Below are 18,473 nucleotides of genomic sequence, written 5' to 3'. Positions count from 1 at the left end.
TAGGGAACTCCTACTCATCCTTCAATACCCTGCTCCAGTACTGTGTCCTCTCACCCTTCTCGGGACATATCATCCTCCCTGCTGTGTCCCTCCAAAGCTTCCTATGCCAAGGGTCTCATTGTACTACATTTCCTACTGTGTATGTCTGTCATCCTCACTAGACTGTGAGCTCTTTGAAGATAGGGACTGCCCTTCATCTCTCTTTGTATGCCCTCTGTACCTGACCCAGCACCTGGGGCCTCTGGGTGTTGGTAGCATGGGAATGAAAGGCAAGTCAATGATGTTCTTTGGAACAATGTGCAGTACTCCTCTTATGTAGAGATGGGTGTATGGTTATTGGCCCTGATTTCTCATCAAGTAAGAGGGCAGTCAGAGAGTCTTACCCTCTTGTGAACTGTTGCAGTTCCTCTTTTTTTTTAGCACCCTTCATTCCACAATGCACATGCCCTGACTTGTTTTGTAGTTGTAGTTGTACTTTTATCTATTTTTATGCAGCCAGAGATGAAACCCACTTCTCAAATCTATAATCTCCTTTCCAGTGCCTAGTATGTCACCTGGCACATAAGCTTAAGTCAGTATTTGTTGTTTGAGTGTGTGGATGCAGGCACAGATGGGTTACTTAAGAGGCATATTCTTAGAGTTACTGTCGGACACCTCAGAGGGCAGTATGTTTCTGTATCAGTCTCAGAATTCTTTGAACCAAGAGTCAACCAGAAATCAACAAGAAGAACCCATGCAGTTGGTTTCTTTCTCTAGAAAAAGCAAAGTCAGTCTGACGGAAGATCTTCTCTTGTCCTCTCTTTACACAGCAGTATAACCTGCAAAGTCTCATTCTCTATCAGGGCAGAAGAGGATAGGGTATGCCGAGGCAACCTTCAAAAGGCCAGAAGCAGCTGGTGGTTGGCTTACGTGACCATAGGGGCAGGCAGCGTATTGGGCTCAGTCTTAAAGCAGAAAGAGCACTCTGAGATGGACATTGTCTGATGCAGAGTTATAACCCAGAGTTAGATAATTTATTATGAATACCAGCTTTCCTCTCCTTGTTCCTGCCCGAGTTTTTGTCGGGCTATGTGCTAGGCCACGGTCCAGGCTCCATGGGAGGAATTTAGAACCTGCCAATGGATCCCCACTCAGGCCTGCTGACTCCAGCTCCTGGCACCAAACCCTGCTTCTGTTTTATCTGCAGTTCCCCTGCTGGGCACCAAGTCTTCCCTTGAGGTGAGGTCCAGGCCCTGTGATCTCAACCCAGGGGATTCCCAGGGCTACAGAAAGTCTTACAGGGCTGTCTTTCTGTCCTCTGTGTGTGTGTGTGTGTGTGTGTGTGTGAGAGAGAGAGAGAGAGAGAGAGAGAAAGAAAGAAAGAAAGAAAGAAAGAAAGAAAGAAAGAAAGAAAGAAAGAGTACTGGGGAAGCAAAGCTGACACTGTGTGCTGGAGGGCAGATCCGCCCCCACACGGACCAGTGGTGAGCCATGTCTTCTGTAAGCAGACAGTGGCAGCTCTCCCCAGTCAGTGGAGAAAGGTGTAGCAAGGGGAACAGACCACCTGGTAGCTCCAACACCTTGCAAATGAAGAACTTGTGTAAGCTGGGAAAACCAGCACACTCCGTTGTGAGGTCATTCATCAGATCAGGTTTTTGGATTCTCAAAGGATTTCTCTGAGTGGGGTATGATCTTTTCATAGACCCTGGGCCAGTTTGATGAAGACCAAAACTTTGTCTTTGGTTGGGGGTGGAGAGCAGGGATTCCAGCCACCAAAGCTCTGGCCAACTGAATCATAGTCTCCTACCATCTGTGAAGTGGGATATATGGAAAGTAGGTGTTGTCACAGCCCATTCTTCCTTTAGTATTGAAGGGAAGCGTTTTTTTTTAAGTAGGTAGTATTTCCTCTTCTTTAACCATAGTCCCCAAATAAGATGTTGAGATACACACACAGCTCTCTTCAAATGTGGGCACAGAAACTTGGGTCAAGGGCAGAAGCTTGAAAAGGAGTGGCTGCATTTTATGCCTGCTCATCTTCTTTGACCTCCAGTTCTGACAAGATGCCATCATTCATTTGTTCATTCATTTGGATGAAATACGAGCTTTGCAAATCCATCCAAATTCCTGCTTTAGAAATGCTTCAGAAATGATAGGAAGGTCTCTGTCGACCCCATGCATCTCCCCTCTTCCAACTGCAGCTGCCACCTACTTGCAGAAAACTGATTTGGGGACAGACTAACTGAGAACAGAGCGAGAACCTAGGACGATGAGCTGCAGCACACAGGTTGGAAATCAACATCCAGGCATCTGCTTGGTGTACCAAAAACCTTAGCAAATTCAGGAATTGAATTTTTAGACCTGAATTTGAGGAAATTTGTGGGTTTTTTTCACTGGAGTGGGTCAGGGAAGGGTGTAATTATCACCCATGCATAGTAACAGAGCAGCTAAAACCCCAGAGACTCAAGATGTTGGCTTACCATATCCTGTTCACTGGGGCTGTCCGTCTGCATCTAATTTTTCCCATCTGAATGCCTCCAAGGATACCACAGTCTGTTTTGAGAATTAGGAAATGTTTTATTGCTAATCTTTGCTTCCCTTTTCTTTTTCCCACACATTTCTTTGAGGTATCTGAGTATTTACCTTGGGGGGTGGTGGTGGTGGCTGTTTTTAATGCTTAAGAAATCATCTACCTCTGTTCTTTACACATCTTATTTTCTCTTCTCAGAAGCATCAGTGTTGGAAATGTAAAAGCTGAAACCCATAATAATGCATCAGTTTGCAAATATAAATACACATCAGATGATCATTAGCATTTTCTTGGCATTAGCTCACGGCAGCATACACAATGAATATTAAATGTGTGGTGCTGCATACATTTAGAAGCTTGAGAAGTTCCAATAAGGACTATTGGTTCTACATAATACATGCAGTATATGAGGTCTGGATGCCGGGGTCTACCTATTGATTTCCTCATTTGCAGCCTGTCTTTGAAATTTGCAACTATAATAGGTTGGCTTATTGGATTTAATTAATGTCAAGTTCCTGCCGCAAATAATGGAAGTCACTCATTAAAGACGTTAGCAGAGAACAGGACTACGGCAGAACTGACCTCATTTGCCTGTGTGGATGAGAGCAAACACGAATGTATTCTGTGTGACCGTGGCTGTATGTATGTCAGTAGCGAGCTATCGTCCACAGGATCTAAGATTGAAACCAGGCGACTGTAAAAAGAGCCAGTACCTCCCTTGCTTGTCCGGCTGCTTCTGCAAATCCACCTAACAAGGAGCTCAGTTCTTCCTGATCAAATGATCTTAGAAATGGCTTCCCTCCATTACACACTGTAATGGTATCTCCCAGGCAAGGCTCTCTGAAACAGCACACCCCTGTCTCTGATAGCAGAGTCCCCTCGGTGAGTGCCCCAGAACAGACAGGCTCCAAAACAAGGCCGTCTAAGAATTGGTTCTCCTGGCCAACGCAACCTGTTGGAGTCCAGTCAGTTAATCACCTAGCCTTGGGTCTTTGGATGAGAACAGTGGGTGAAACCAGTAAGTACCAGCCCCCGGTGGGTTGAAATGAGAAAACTAGAACTGTCTTAGGAGTATGTGGAGCTGATAGGAGTGTATAAACAAGGAGTATGCGTGTGGGGCTGGTTTCCTTGGGTGCACATTGCGTGGGTGTCCTGGAAGGGAAATCGAGGAGCATCTGAGATTCTCATCTCACCTCTCACACTTTGTGACCCTGGGTAAGTCAGACTCGGTGCTCTATAAATTCCTCATGGTGGAGACAGGGCCGCTACTCCCTTCTTCACATGGTGGTGTTTAGCTCAAATGAGGGTGGAAGCTCTTGGGATGTTACAAATTTGTGGAATAAACAAAAAAATGAGGTCTTGCTCATCAGCTGGTGGCTGACTTCTATGCCGTGCCCACTGGCTTGGCAGCTAGACTATGGCCGGTTTTTCCAAACATGGCTTCTTGGCTCAGATCTGCTTTGAGTAGGCATACAGGCTTTTGCAACATGGTGAAAAACGTACTCAGAGCGGCGATAAATGCACAGAACGTATAGAATTCTGTTCACTACTTCATGTGTGTATTTAATGCCGGCTGGGAACGAGGCACCGTATGAGGCAGCGTGAAAGCATACAGTTAAGACTGAGGAGGGGTCCTTACCTTCAAGGAGCTTATGATACAGCTCTATGTGTGGTTTGAGACGAGGTGACAGATCTGCCAAGCTGGGCCCATCTGGCTGCCTGTCATTAGCTGTCCCTCGTCCACCTAGCTTGGGAATGCGAGGAGTGCAGGTTTGGAGCTGCTGGGAGACTCGGACCTGACTCATTCTCTCTGTCAAATGAGGTGAATGTTCTTTCCCTCCTCTTTGGCATCTCAGCATACTATGGGACTTAATTTCCAAAAAGCCGCTAGAAATCTTCGGATGCGGGTTGCTGTTGAAATGCAAAGCGATGTCTTCCCAATTATAATATGCTGTTCCCTTTGGAATGACTCGGTGGTTGTTTGGGGGGTTTGGGGCAATTGAAAACAGTCCCCTACATCTTCTTGCATTGTCAGTCATAAGCTGGTTGTTTCAGTTGCCAATAATGTGTCCAGGATGAGTGGGTTTTGTATCAGCGTAGGCTAGTAAAGGATACATGGAAGGTCAGTGAGCCATCTTGAAAATGGGTGGCTTTGTTTACAAAGGAGCCAAGGAAGGAGCCAGCAGGTAGCTCTTGGATCCTTTTTTCCCCACCACCCAAGTAAAATTCAGTGTGTCCATTGTTCTCTTCGTCCTCAAATACTAAGAACAGCCCAGCACTGACAACATTGTCTCAGGAAACACTTTGGCTGATTTTACATCTATATTTACATAACACTTCCAAGTCAGGAGGCTGTCATTAAAAGCTCAATTATTCCGTGATCTATAGAGCTAACTCTTGTTAATCAAGGTCTCCCAATTCCTAGAAATTTGAAAGACTCTTCTGTGTTGTTACATGTTTTAACATAGAGCTTTGTGACTTGTTTACTCTATTTTGAGATCCTAAAATCCATCTCCTTTCATATGTGCTCTTGTCAGTTTGGCTGTCATTTGATAAGCCCAAGGTGTCTTGCAACCCTATTCTTTGTGTAGTATCTCAGAAACATTAGGAAGTCCCCCCTGGAAGTTCCCCCTAGTCTACATCTCCTTTCTATGTTACATGCTCTAGTTCAGTAGGAAGAGGGTGTTCAGCAATATTGGTGTGCTCTGCCTCTAGCCTTTTTTTTTTTTAAATCATGGCTGTGCATCTGCTGGCCTGCGCTTTTGTTTTTGAAAGGAGGCCAGTATTAGTTTGTTTCTCATTGGGGAATATGCAAATAAACAATTATTTTGATTTTGAAAGCAGACAGAATGATACAGACATGTGGGTTGTCTCTGATGGCACGAGGTCTGATTAAAACATTTCTTTCAGTTGCTTGTGACTTAATAGGAGGCCTTGAAAATCATAGGGCCAGTGTTTCATGGATTCTCACCCTTCACACACCTGTAGCAAATGGGCATTTTTATTGTATCCAATTCAACACTGATGCCGTAGTATGAATTTTTACCATACTAGCTGGAGTACAATGGCTCATTTCTCTGTCCTCTTGACTCCTGCAACATGTAAGTTGGTGGCTTTCTCTTTTAATCTACTGAGCACTCACTGAGTGTCTGGTGTGGCACTGTGCTGAGTGAGCTCATTTTTGAGGAATGAGTGAATAATGACACTTGGTTTTTTTTTTTTAAGATTTTATTTATTAATTTATTTGACACAGAGAGAGAGCGAGATCACAAGTAGGCAGAGAGGCAGGCAGAGAGAGAGGGGGAAGCAGGCTCCCCACCAAGCAGAGAGCCCGATGTGGGGCTCGATCCAGGACCCTGAGATCATGACCTGAGCCGAAGGCAGCGGCTTAACCCACTGAGCCACCCAGGTGTCCCATGACAGTTGTTTTTAATGCCTAATCATTTCATTGAATGCCGCCATAGATCTTGATTAAAGTTTTCCTCTAAAATGCTTTGCACTAAATCTTTGTGTTAAAACGCAAGTCAGGGGTGTGAGGGTGGCTCAGTCAGTGAAATGGCTGCCTTCAACTCAGGTCTTGATCCCAGGGTCTTGGGATCAGGCCCCACATCAGACTCCTTGCTCAGTGGGGAGTCTGCTTCTCTCTCTTCCTTTGCCTCTCCCCCATTCTCCTACTTGCTCTCTCTCTCTCTCTCTCTCATGCTCTCTGTCTCTCAAATAAATAAATAAAACCTTTTAAAAATTAAGAAAAAATAAAACACAAGTCAGTGAAAAGCTGTGGGGGGGTGTCTGTGTATGCATGTTTGTGTATGTGCCTGTGTGTGCATGCCTGCCCTCACACTTGGGGGTGGAGTTGGATGGAGTGTGGAATAGAGAGAAGAAAAAAGCTAAGGAGGAAGGGGAAGAGAGAAGTAATAGTTTCTAGTACTCTGAAGAAAGGGATGTCCAGCCTCCTTGGTTATCCTGAAACAAGAGGCTCATTTCTTATTGCTGATAAATTTCACTTATAATTACAGAGCATCCGTAAGCTACATGAAGTCCCAAGGGCCAGATCAAAAATATACACCATCCAGAGGAGCCGCTCGCATTCTCTCTGAAAATCCCAGTAGCCAAATAGTAAATCAAGTTATGAACAGATATAAACTGTTGCTGGTTGTCCATTAAAGTTAGCTCCTTCTCCACGATGCGAAGGGCCAAGTTCTAAAAGTGAAATGAATGGGCTGGGGCTAGATCCAGTGTGCCACTCGCTTGCCAGTTTCTGTTCTGTTGCAGAAGTGAACAACAACAGTTAAACTTTAAAGATAAACAGTTTTTTGATTGGGTTCCTAGAGAATAATGGCACTTTTGTACAATTCTTGAAATAGAGCCTACAGCCACCCCAAACAAAATAGTCTCTTTCAAGATCTTGGAAATAATGACATCATAGGCAGATTGAACCAGCAATCCATTAATAGTATCCTTTGTAGAAAGCTGTCTCAGGGGAGGGACCTGGTTTAGTAAATTGGCATTGTTTACAAACATAAAATAATCGAATCCCCCGTTCTTCTACATTTCTGGAATAATCAGAAACACTTTCCACTTGGAAAACAAACATATTAACAGCTGAGCTTCCTCACAGGCCCATACCCTTTTTCCATCGGTCTTCTGAAAGCTTGCTTTGAAGCACTTGCTTTGAAGGTGAGTTAGAGATAACAAGAGCCTCCTACACTATCCTTTTGTCACCAAATCAGAATTCTCTGGAATAATTAGGAGATGAAGGTTAGTTGTGCCTGGGAGTGGGAAATAAAGAACTGAAGTAATATCAGGACAACTCAAGCAAAACCAAATCGGAAATGTCTAGGTAAAACTGAACGATGGTTTGCTCCAGGCTTGCCATTTTTAGTGTTTAACTAGACAAGGATTTCTCAGATTCTTTTCTATCCCTGTGAGAGGTGGATTCCAATTCCTCTTACAATCCCTGGATGAGTTGAATAGAGCTAAAGCAATTCCAGTTTGCTGGGCAATAGAAAGGTGTGGATATAAGCTGGGTCCCTCACAGATGCCTGTGTTACAGACCACAGCAAGCATGTAGTGGGCAACTTTTTGATCTGTGATTTCAAGTGTAACATAGGGGAGTATAGTTAGGGTTTTCTACCCCTCTTTTTTCCCAGCCAAAAACATACCTGGTCAAATGAGGTCAGAATAATCAGGCAGCTTGAAAAGAAGCAGGGCACCTACCTGTTGAGTCACTAGCCAGAGAGTAATTGGAACAAAAAACACCAGTCCGTTAGCCACACCTAACTGATCAAGAACAAAGGAGCCTAGTATTTTGAATTACGTAGGTGTACTAGAACCCTGACTGGCCCAGACTCTTGCTTACCTTATTATGTAAGGCCAGCTTCATATATCATATTTCAGAGGCCATGCCTGTTTCTCCAACTTTCATCATCTTAAGTTATGTAATAGGTTATCAGAAAATATGTATTATCCCTTCTCTCTCTGTGATTTCTGATTTCTATTTAAATCCTTAGATGTTTGGGGTTTTTTGGGGGGTGTGTCATTGTTTTTTTTGCAATGGCTTTCAAATTTCATTATTTTTACCAAGCTATCTGAGCTTTATGTAATAATCACCCCTTACTCAAGCATTATTTTTAAACCCCCAAAAGTAAAACAAACAAAAACACAAAAAATGAGTGCTTTCTGTGGCAAATTCTCACTGACTAAATAAAAACTGGGAACCTGTCCACTACAGAGTATGGCTGCTGGTAAAGTCAGTGTTCAACTTGCTTTTCTTCTGGAGAAACAGTGAATTTAGAAGAACCACATTTAAAATGCAAGAGGGAATGCAGATGCATTAGCAGGAGTTCCACATATTAGTCAAAATATTTAATAGAGTATATCCTTAAAATCATAGCTTTTCACTTTATCTTCTGCTATGGTTTCACCTATATAGGAAAAAGCAAGGTTAATCAGGTTGGCATTGGTGATCAAGCTTTTATTACGGAGTGTTTCCCTTTGCATGATTACTGAAAAAACTACAGAATGGGTCTTAAATTCATTAAGATAATGCAAGATGTGACACTTTGGCAAAGGAAAAGAAAAAAGATCTCTTGCCCAGATTAAGATCAAGCCAGTCATTGTTCATTGGCAGTCACCTGTGCAGATGGAGAAACTATTAATTGGTACTCACCTGTTCTCGAATACTTAAATAAGAGAAAATTTAGGACATGGTAAAATTTTAAAAATCTTCCACATCACGTGACATCCGAGTTCATGACTGCGAATAATAAACACATTGTACCCACTAAAGGCATAAAAATAATTATGAAAGATTCTTTCTCATTACGACAGGTGATGAGGAGACCCTGGTCGTTGCTGTACTTGTTTGTTTATAGTAAATGTTGTTGGAATAAAGTGATCTGCTAAGTCATTTTTTGATAGCTCTTATACTCCTAAATTAGCTCCAGTTAATACTTGAATTTACACAGATTCTGTTGCACTGGGATTTGACTTATCTTGCATTCAACCAGGAGATGCACTTGGAAGATACTCTAAAGGCATGACTTGAGATGGCAAGCCTCCACTGGGGTCCTAGCAGAGGGACTTGAATTAGAATAGGAAAACAGTTGCAAGCAGGAACACTTCCTCGGGGAGTCCATGCTTTTCCAGGTCACTTTACCTTCCAGTGGGATGAAACCTGAACACATTCAGCCCTTAGCACAAGATACTAACAAGTAATAAATTAAGAGCAGGTAAGTCGCCAAAACCCCAACTGGTTCTTTCAACCCTGTTACTCAGGCCAATGCCCTCATTCCCCATTTCAGGACATAAAACATGACAAGGTTGAAAGTATAATGTCTCCTCAGGAACTGGTCCTCTCCTTGGTTCTAGCTCCTCTTTTCTTGTGGTGATATCTGGCTCAGCTTTATCTCCTACCTGCTACCTGAAGATGAGGCATTGTTTCCCCAACAGTACACCCAAAGTCAGCTAACACTGTCAGGCCTACTAGATTGTGCCCCAGTTATTTCTCAAAGAACAGTAGAGTGTGTTTTGTACATCAGGTACACACAGGTAAGAATCTGACGCCAGCGGCATCCCAGTGTCAAAGCAGCTAACACATCCTTATTTGGGGCCATTAACAATCAAACAGCCAAACTCGTGTTAACCCCAGACTTTGAAGAGGTTGTGCTTCCTGAGTGTCACCAAAATCAGAGTCGAATTTTTAAAGAAGATCGTAAATTGTTCATTAAAAGACTGTGAGTGGACAGCAGAAAATAGAAAGGGATTTGATGTGTTTGTGTGTAGGTACTGAAGAGCCATTAATTATTACCTTCATCTTCTTTGGGAAATGGTGTCATTTGTCTTTAGGGAGGCAGCTCCCTCCCCTTTAGAAAAGAAGCTTCCCCAAAAGGTCATCACAAAACCTGAGACCACGCGAGACCAGTGCTCTTGTGTCTAAGATGGCAGAATCCCCATTTTACTGGATAATTTTTTTTAAGGCCGCTTCTTTCTCAATTCCTGTTTTCTCCTCCTATTCTGTAGGAGCTGTGCAATCAATTGTCACTGAAAATGTCTGACAGTCTGGATAATGAAGAGAAACCCCCAGCTCCCCCGCTGAGGATGAACAGTAACAACCGAGATTCTTCAGCACTCAACCACAGCTCCAAACCACTTCCCATGGCCCCGGAAGAGAAGAATAAGAAAGCCAGGCTTCGCTCTATCTTCCCAGGAGGAGGGGATAAAAGTAAAGTATCAGTGGCCGGGCATTGTAAAGGGGCTAGTGTTTTTTTTTCCTTCATTGTCACTTTCTTTCTTGGGTAGTCATTTCTGGAGCATTGGCTGTGTGGGGCCTGCCTGCCTGACCTTTCCATCTACACCTTCAGAGGTTGCGGTTTGCCAGAGGATAACATGTGATTGACTTAACTGTGGGTTTATAGAAAATACACTTAGGCCGTGTTTGCATCTCACGTAAAATTGAATTCATGGTGTTCAAACAAGGGAAGTCATAACAACAGAACTGTCTTGAATATATGAATAGTGACTTTCTTTCCGTTAACTTAGAGGGGAGTTTTAATTCCTTTCCAACTGTAAGTTGTCCTTTTTGGAAATTTGAGTGTAGGTGGATTTAATTCTATATACCTTTCTGACAATGGTGAAAATGCTGAATTGTGTATGCGGGAGGCAGCTCAAGTTGTCACATGATTGTCTCTCTGGCTCTGTCATGAAGTGGGAAGACACTTCTGAGTCCTTTGTTCCCTCTCTCATTCCTCCACCATCAGCCCCATTTGCACTGAGCATCACAACAATGTATTGACATTTATCCATGTGTTGTTCATAAAACCATTTGTGATACTGAGGGGCTAGAGAATCTCTGGTAAATAGGGGTCAGGTTGCATTAATAAGCATAAACTTAAATATGGCTTCTAAAAGTGTGACTATTGAGCTGGAAAAGGGTGAAGCAAGCACCACAGCAAACTGCCAAAAAGGAAAAAAAGGGAGTATCTTTAGGAAAGGGACACTTGCCATCCACTCCTTTGAGTTAAAACAAATAGCTTCGCAAGTCACTTACATGGTGTGAATGAGTCCCACAATTCATACTGTAAGGAAAGCCAACACTCTTAGTAGTACCAGGATTGCCTCTTGGTATGCCACTGTCACTGAAAAGGAGCTTTATTTCTGGTGACCCATATGGGAAGGAGGATAGAAATGTCAAACCCCTGTGTGTGAAGACAAGCAAAAAGACAATGAAGCACTTTCCGCACAAGGGGTCTGCAAACACGCACAAGGAATGGCCAAAGGTGTGTTTTAAGATACCGAAGTGGGTTCCAGGGGGAAAAAAAAAAAACTGCCCAGAGCAAGGGATGGTTTGAGAAATTTCTGGTGTGCTATGCCTAGGAGACCAAGTCCTCAGCGAGCGTGGTGCGGAAGAAAGAATCATGAGTCCCTGCCACTCCTGTGTTGCATCTGCCACAAGTGCAGGAAGCGACTGAAGCAGGGGACTGTGTGCCTGCCCGAATCTTCATGGTTGAGACTGCCATGCTTTGGAAGCCTTTAAATAATACCACTTGTCCTTTTGAAGAAAAAAGAGCCAACCAGTGCCTACACAAGCTCAGCAAAAACAGAGAGGCTGACATTTTTGTTTTGTGCCAACACCTGGGAGTGACCTCATGGTGAAACCATTGCTGCCTGACACAAACCTATGTCCACATCTTCTCAGGGTTGGGGGAGGGGGAGCCAAGCCAAGTTTCTGGTGTATTGGCACACAAAGAGAAAAGCCTGGATAACTCCTTCTCTCGTTAAGGAATGGTTTGAACAGTGCTTTCTTGTGGAAGTTTGGAACTGAAAAAAAAAGAAAAGAAAAATCTTGAATTCAGAGCCTGCTGATTCTTCCCAGTCCTTCTGGTGTCTCAGCTGCATTTGCCAGTGTATCCCCTTCATGTTAAGGTTATCTTTATAACGAGTTGCTTGAGCAACTCTTGAGCCCTTAGATCAGTGATCCAGCCATTCAAGAAGACTTAGGCCAAACTAATGCATACATTTGTTGTTCAGAATCTCACAAAGCCTCCTCTGTCTGAAGATCTTAATGCATGGGGTTCTGACACTATCACTAATGTTGTCTTCTTAATAAAAGAAACATTAGATAATTTAACAGAACCTTTCAGTAATACAAGCTGACAAAAAAAAAAAATCTGGCTAGAGATGGTGACATAACTTTCAACAATCTGTTCCAAACAGAGTCTAGCTCAAGAAGAACCTATAGATGAGGCAGAACATTTGGTCCAAGAGCATGCATTGGCTGAAACTGAACCTGTTGATGCCGCTAGAGGATGACTCTCAGGAAGCTTCCGGTACCCCAGGGGTGATTATCATAAGTGATGAGGAAGATATTTGGGAAGCTGTGGGACTGGAGACAAACACAATTAGAAGCAACAGGTGCAGAGTCTTCAGAACATGATTAAAACCTCTCCAAGAAAGTAATAGAAATTGATATATTTATACATCAAATCGTAACCTGTTCAAAGATTGAGTGGTTTAGAAGAACTCTGCAAGGAGGTGCTGTGATGCCTTCGAGATATCACTTTGGAGAGAAAGCATCTTCCGCAGAACTTCAGTCATCGAGGAGAACCATTTAAAATCGTTACTGGACAGCTGACAAGCTGTCTTCAGACCAAATGTGAATGATTTCATTGAACTCTCTATAAAGAGGTGCTAAGAATCTTATTACACTACGATATTCGGAAAAAACCACCCACAGATGAGCCTAAATCATGAAGGAGGGCCATTTAAGTATGCGTAATAGACACTTGGTAGGCCACTTTTAGACAAAGCTTGAACAATTCTTTTTATTTATTTATTTATTTATTTATTTGACAGACAGATCACAAGTAGGCAGAGAGGCAGGCAGAGAGAGAGAGGGGAGAAAGCAGGCTCCCCACTGAGCAGAGAGCCCGATGTGGGGCTCGATCCCAGAACCCTGGGACCATGACCTGAGCCGAAGGCAGAGGCTTTAACCCACTGAGCCACCCAGGCGCCCCAAAGCTTGAACAATTCAATTTGAACTCTGTCCAGAAGTGCTAAAGTATCTTCAGGAAAGACTTCAGGAGACAGCATCTTCAGAAGAGCTAGTCATGAAGTTTTACCACTTTAAACCACTTGCTTGGATAGGGCAAAAAGCACAAGCAAGTTGTTCCAATTTCAGGATTGGATTCCAATGATTTGGGAGAATATGAAAACCCATGATTTGAGCTAACAGTGCACCCCTGTTCATCATTTCACTGTCACCCCCATTGTCCCCCTGCCATAATGAGCACGACATCCTCATCACCTCTGGAAATCATCTTAAGATCTAAATGGAAATGCTGTAGAGCCTATCATTTTTACAAATTTAAGCTATGTAAACTCTCATTATTTTCTTTAGGTAATGTGCTATTACTGTTTTGTTTCACTGTGCAAAAAAATTATCCATGAGGGCTTTCAAGAGTTCACATGTGACCTCACTTTCTCTGCCCCCTCCCCTTTTTGGGAAACCTCCTAAAATCATACTTTCCTCAGCTAAACTCTACTACCTTGAGGGTTGCAGGGGAAGTTGACCCTCAGAGGTAAGGAGGGGTCGCTGTTTCCCTGTTTTCTGCCTCTTGGTGACTCCTTGGGTTATAGCATGATCAGTTGCAAATGAATGGGAAGAGTACTGGATTTGGGCTCTGAAGAACCTGGATTGGAGTTCAGCTCAGCCACTGATTATGGTGACTTTGGGCCAGTCACCGAGTTTCAACACCTGTTAAATGTAGGGAGTGATACCCGGGCTACCTCCTTCTGGTAGCCAAATGCAATTCTAAGTATTAGAGAGCTGTTAAAATTAAAAAGTGCTACAATATGGTGAGATGGTATTACATTTGTATCATTCTGGACCTTAAAAACAAAACAACAAAACAATCAGATTTTTTAGAACTCTTGTTTCTTTCTTTCCTTTTTTTTTTTGTTTGAAGTACTTTTGTGTCTAACTAGAACTTACATGTTGATTATAGAAAACTTTAAAGAAAATGAAAATTGCCCATAATTTTACAAGCTAAAAATAACCACTGGGTTGGTACTTTTCCTCCTCATCCTCTTTCTTCATATCATATGGAACTTGTTTATCAATATATAAAAAGATTGAAACTAAGGACAAATAGATAGAAAAAATAAAAGTAGCCCGTATTCACAAATCTCAGAAATGATAACATTTTAGTGGATTTCTCTCCAGATTTTTTTGTGGTGTTATTATATATGGATATAGATATAGATATAGGTTATATAGCTATAGATATAGGTTATATATATAAAATTCTCATATACAGCGTTTTTACATAAGTAAAACCCTAATAGTGCAGTTTTATTTTTTCATTTTTTACTTAACATGTACTTAAAAGTTTTATCACAAATATTTTCCTACATTTTTAATAAGTTTTCCTAAATACCATTTTTAATGGTGTGTAATATTTCACCATACAGTGGCTTCGTGGTTTATTTGACCAGTTATTTTGTTGGATATTTGGGGTCCTTCTCAAATTTTTGTTATAAATAACATTATATTGTCTATCTCTTGAGTTAAATGAAAGCAGAGATTTTTGCTCATTGAAGAAGTCTTTGTAATAGCTACATTCCATTGACCAAATGGAGTTCAAGAGATAAGGAAGAAACAAAATAAAAAGCAGCGGCTGTAGTTTCCAGATTGAGGATCTATCTTTGTTAGAGACTGTTTCAGGAACTGGAGCTTGGCATTAGAATGAATTAAGAGAGACCTTTTCCCACCATGATACTTTATCATAGAAAAGTTTTCAAGATGTAGAGCAGGAAAAGGACATCCTGAACAAGTGCTTTGATTTGATTTTACGGTCCCCGAGAAAGGTGAGACCGATCCGGTTTCTCGGCTGCTAAAGAGCTTGGAGCCCAATGTGTGGCCCATGCAGAGCACTCATAATGGGACCGTACGGTATGTATGCACTTTGTATTGGCTTTCTTCCAGGCGCCATTTTATGTTTCTGTATCTGTACTAGGTTTTTTTTCCCTTTTACTTTTCTTACCTACTTTGAATTTATGCTATCATACTGTATTTTGTGTCTTCTTGTAAGCCGCCTTATACCCATTTGGGAACAAGGAGGGGACTAAGTACATGGATGAATGAATCTGAGAAACTACATGGATAAATAAACCAGTAGGGCAAATGCAATGAAGCAAATGAATCAGCCAGGACCCTGCAGACGGCATAGGGCCTCTAAAAATAATCAATGTTAAGGATGTGAAGCTTGGAGGAACATGTGGGAGAGAAGCAGGTGAGGCTGCATTTGGAGGTGACATGTTCTGTGTGACGTCTGTGTCTTCTGATGCGCGCTTTATGTGTCCCGTGTCATGTGCCACACTGGAGCATTAGGCGGGTTTCAGAGGACATGCGATGCTGTATCAAGAGCTGTATCTTTAGAGAGCACGGTTTATGTGCCTTTTGTTCGTGGGGGACCCAGAGAGATTTGGGAGCTGATGAGCTTGGGATTGAAGTGAAGGCCCCTCTCCCTGGAGGAGTACAAGGGGATAGGTAGATAGAAGTCAACTCAAGACGAACAAGAGGTCATCTACCATTTACTCACTAATTCCCAGGTGCCCAAATGTGCCAGGCACTTTATATGTATTGAGTCTTTTCATCCTCACAACTACTCTGTATTATCCTCTTTTTGCAGATGAGGTCATTTAAGTTCAAAGCATTTAAGTAGGCAGCCTAGAATCACATAGCAGCCAATGGAAGTTCTCTCTGACTCCTGGCCCTGTGAATATTCGGCTTCATCACACTACCTTGCAACAGGCCAAAGGGAACACGTGGTAAACTCTAGTTTGCTCCTTGCCTCCAGAAGCCAGCGGTGGCTCCCATTTTCCCTTAAGATGGTGGTATACTTTGAAGCATATTTGAATTTCAGGAGAGGGAGCCATTTTTTCATCACCACTCAAAAGGGAAGAAAAAAATTTTTTCATTTTTTTTCTTAAGAAATGATGGTGAGAAAAAATTTTGAAAATAGAGATGTGCTAACATTGGATTTGGGCATTCTGTGGGTTCGATTCTCATTTGGTGTTTGTACTTGGCAGGCTTAAATATTGCTTACTTGAAAAAGTCGAGGCTGTGCATGAGGGTGTTCATATATGTGAAAAAGTTCTTTAAGCGCCATATAGTTTTGTTATTATATTGCATATATATAGTTGTTTTGATTCCTGGCATGTGCTCTTTTCTCTATACACTATACAGGAAGGCTTTGCTGTGCGACAATAATATTAAAGAAGACTCACTGATCCTTTATGGTCGTGTTAATCAAATGTTCTGGTCAATGCACTTTATTAACTTTCATCTAATTAATGCACAATAAAAAATACTTAGTGTGATAACTAGACTGAACAGTATGCAGTCTTTCTTTGGTGATGCTAAAGACCCTTTGGGATCTTGCAGTAGCCCAAGGTTATTATCATTGCACTAGCAATGATTGGGAGTCAAAATTAATTATCAGACAGCCAGATGTCAGAGACTGCTAAATCCTGAATGGTTTTTACATTCTTCTTGGTTCTTCAAATGTAAACCATACAGCTCAGCAGAGTGCTCTTTGGAGATCAAAGATCTTAGCCATTGGGAAGCCTCAAGGATGTGGCATCTTGCCTGTCCTCCAAGGTCAGTGCCATGCCCCAGGAGTAGAACCACTTTGCCCTGTGGTTGAAATGGGAAGAAGGTGGGATAGTGATTTCCTCTGTCTGCTAGGGCCTTCATTTCTATGTCAAGGCCAATAAAGAGGGAAAATGGGTGCCAGTATGGTGGCCCACTAAAATGAGCAGATGGTCAAATTCAAGAGAAGTATGGAATTCTGGATTGGGAGATGTATACATGAAATGGAAGAAGCAACAAGGAGATCTAAATCAAGAGAGCAAACAGTGTGTGAGGGGGAGGTTAGGGGGTAGTGAGGATACTGGGGATGAATGAGAAGAGGGGGAAGGCAGAAGAGAGTTGTTTCAAACATGAAAGTGAAGTGTTGCAAGCAGAGGAAAATGGACACTAGCTAGGGAATATGCAGTTGCTTTCCGTCTTAAAGCAAATTAGGTCTTTTTTTTCTGTCTCTCAAACTCATGCCTTATATAATTATCCTTTGAACAGGAGTATCTGGCTTAGGACATTGCTTCATTGCCTTGTTTTGTTTTCTTTTGTTTTCAAACATTTTCCAGTAAAATTGTTGCATGTGTGGACTAGGTGTAAATGAGAGCAGAACCAGTGGGTGTTTCCTGGCAGGAGATGGCTAAGAGTCCTAATGATTTGCCAGAATGATTGTTGTTGCTGAGTATTTTTCAAGAAGATACCCCTCCAGGTGAGGGCTATCTGTGCATGAGTGGAGATCACTAGAAGGGCTCACGTGGGACCATCGTGTCCTTTCCTCCAGCATTCCCATGGAACACCAAACACACACATTGGGCCTGGAGCTGCTCTTGCAGAAGGAAGTACCACTTTTGAGTTTTTATCTGCACATTAAAGGCTGCTAACTTTTGGAGAATACATATGGTTTTCCATAGCCCCTGAAGACCTGGCAGGAAGACATGGCTTACTGTTTCACCAGAGGGGATGAACTAAGCATGAAGAAATTCCAGATATGCTGATTAGGGACTATGAATTATTGAGAACGAAATTTTCTAGGTTCTTCTGTTGGGGGGCTCATGGCTTTCACAGGTTCTACCTGAAGGAGGACAATGAACCTTCCACCCTGGGCCTTCCCAACTAAATACTTAGGGATTTGCTAACATAATAAAAGATTATAAGAGCACAGAGTGTTTAAAACAGCCCATTCTAATCCTCTTTCTCAGTAGTTATATTTTCATAGACATCACTCACAGGATGGGAAGTGCTGAGTAAAAAAGTGGCAGATTAGATCTCCAGCAAAGAGAGTCACCTGTTGCTGAATATATTGCTAATGAAATGATGTATTTGGGATGGCAGTTAGAGATAACGGTGTTCAAGGTGGTTTCATACCAGTTGCCTCCTTCAGATCTCTTATGGCGGAAGCAAGGATTAGCCCCCATTTCGTAGAGGAAGGCAAAAGGTTAGGGACTCAGAAGTTAAGTCCACAAAGTTGTCCCACTGCGGGTTACAAAGCAAGGCAGACCTGGACTTTAGATCCTCCCTGACTTGTAGTCCAGTGGTGGCTGAATATCCCACTGTTTGTCATAAAATGGTGGCCATCTAACTTGTTTTGCAAATAGGGTTTTAGCCCATAGCATATGCAAAAATGGAATTTTTACAGAAGCAAGTGACACCCAGGTGAATCTCATCCCCTTTCTCAGGCTGCAGTGACAACAGGGCCTTACCTTTGTCTTTACAAGTGACTCCTAAGAGTCTGACTGGCTAGCAAAAGGCAATAGCCTTGGTTAAAAAAATTGTTAATTATTAATTATTTCTCCCTGATTCCAATGTGATTCTGGAGGCTTTTAAATCTTT

The 18,473-nt window shown here is 42.3% G+C and overlaps 1 protein-coding gene across 9 annotated transcripts in view; it reads left to right on the top strand.

The window, feature by feature from the left end:
• PAK3 (p21 (RAC1) activated kinase 3) overlaps nucleotides 1–18,473 on the top strand; it is a 247,440-nt gene that overhangs the window by 144,767 nt on the left and 84,200 nt on the right. For all 9 annotated transcript variants that reach the window (XM_044235887.1, XM_044235885.1, XM_044235883.1 and 6 more), the window contains one exon: nucleotides 10,028–10,229. In XM_044235887.1, coding sequence (XP_044091822.1) covers nucleotides 10,055–10,229 — 175 coding nt within the window. In that variant the 5' untranslated portion in view covers nucleotides 10,028–10,054. The remainder of the gene's footprint in view (nucleotides 1–10,027; nucleotides 10,230–18,473) is intronic.

Source organism: Neovison vison, chromosome X (assembly GCF_020171115.1).
Source record: "Neovison vison isolate M4711 chromosome X, ASM_NN_V1, whole genome shotgun sequence".
Classification (NCBI taxonomy): domain Eukaryota; kingdom Metazoa; phylum Chordata; class Mammalia; order Carnivora; family Mustelidae; genus Neogale; species Neogale vison.
Note: the sequence above shows the minus strand (reverse complement) of the source record. Positions and strands in the feature narration are given on the sequence as shown.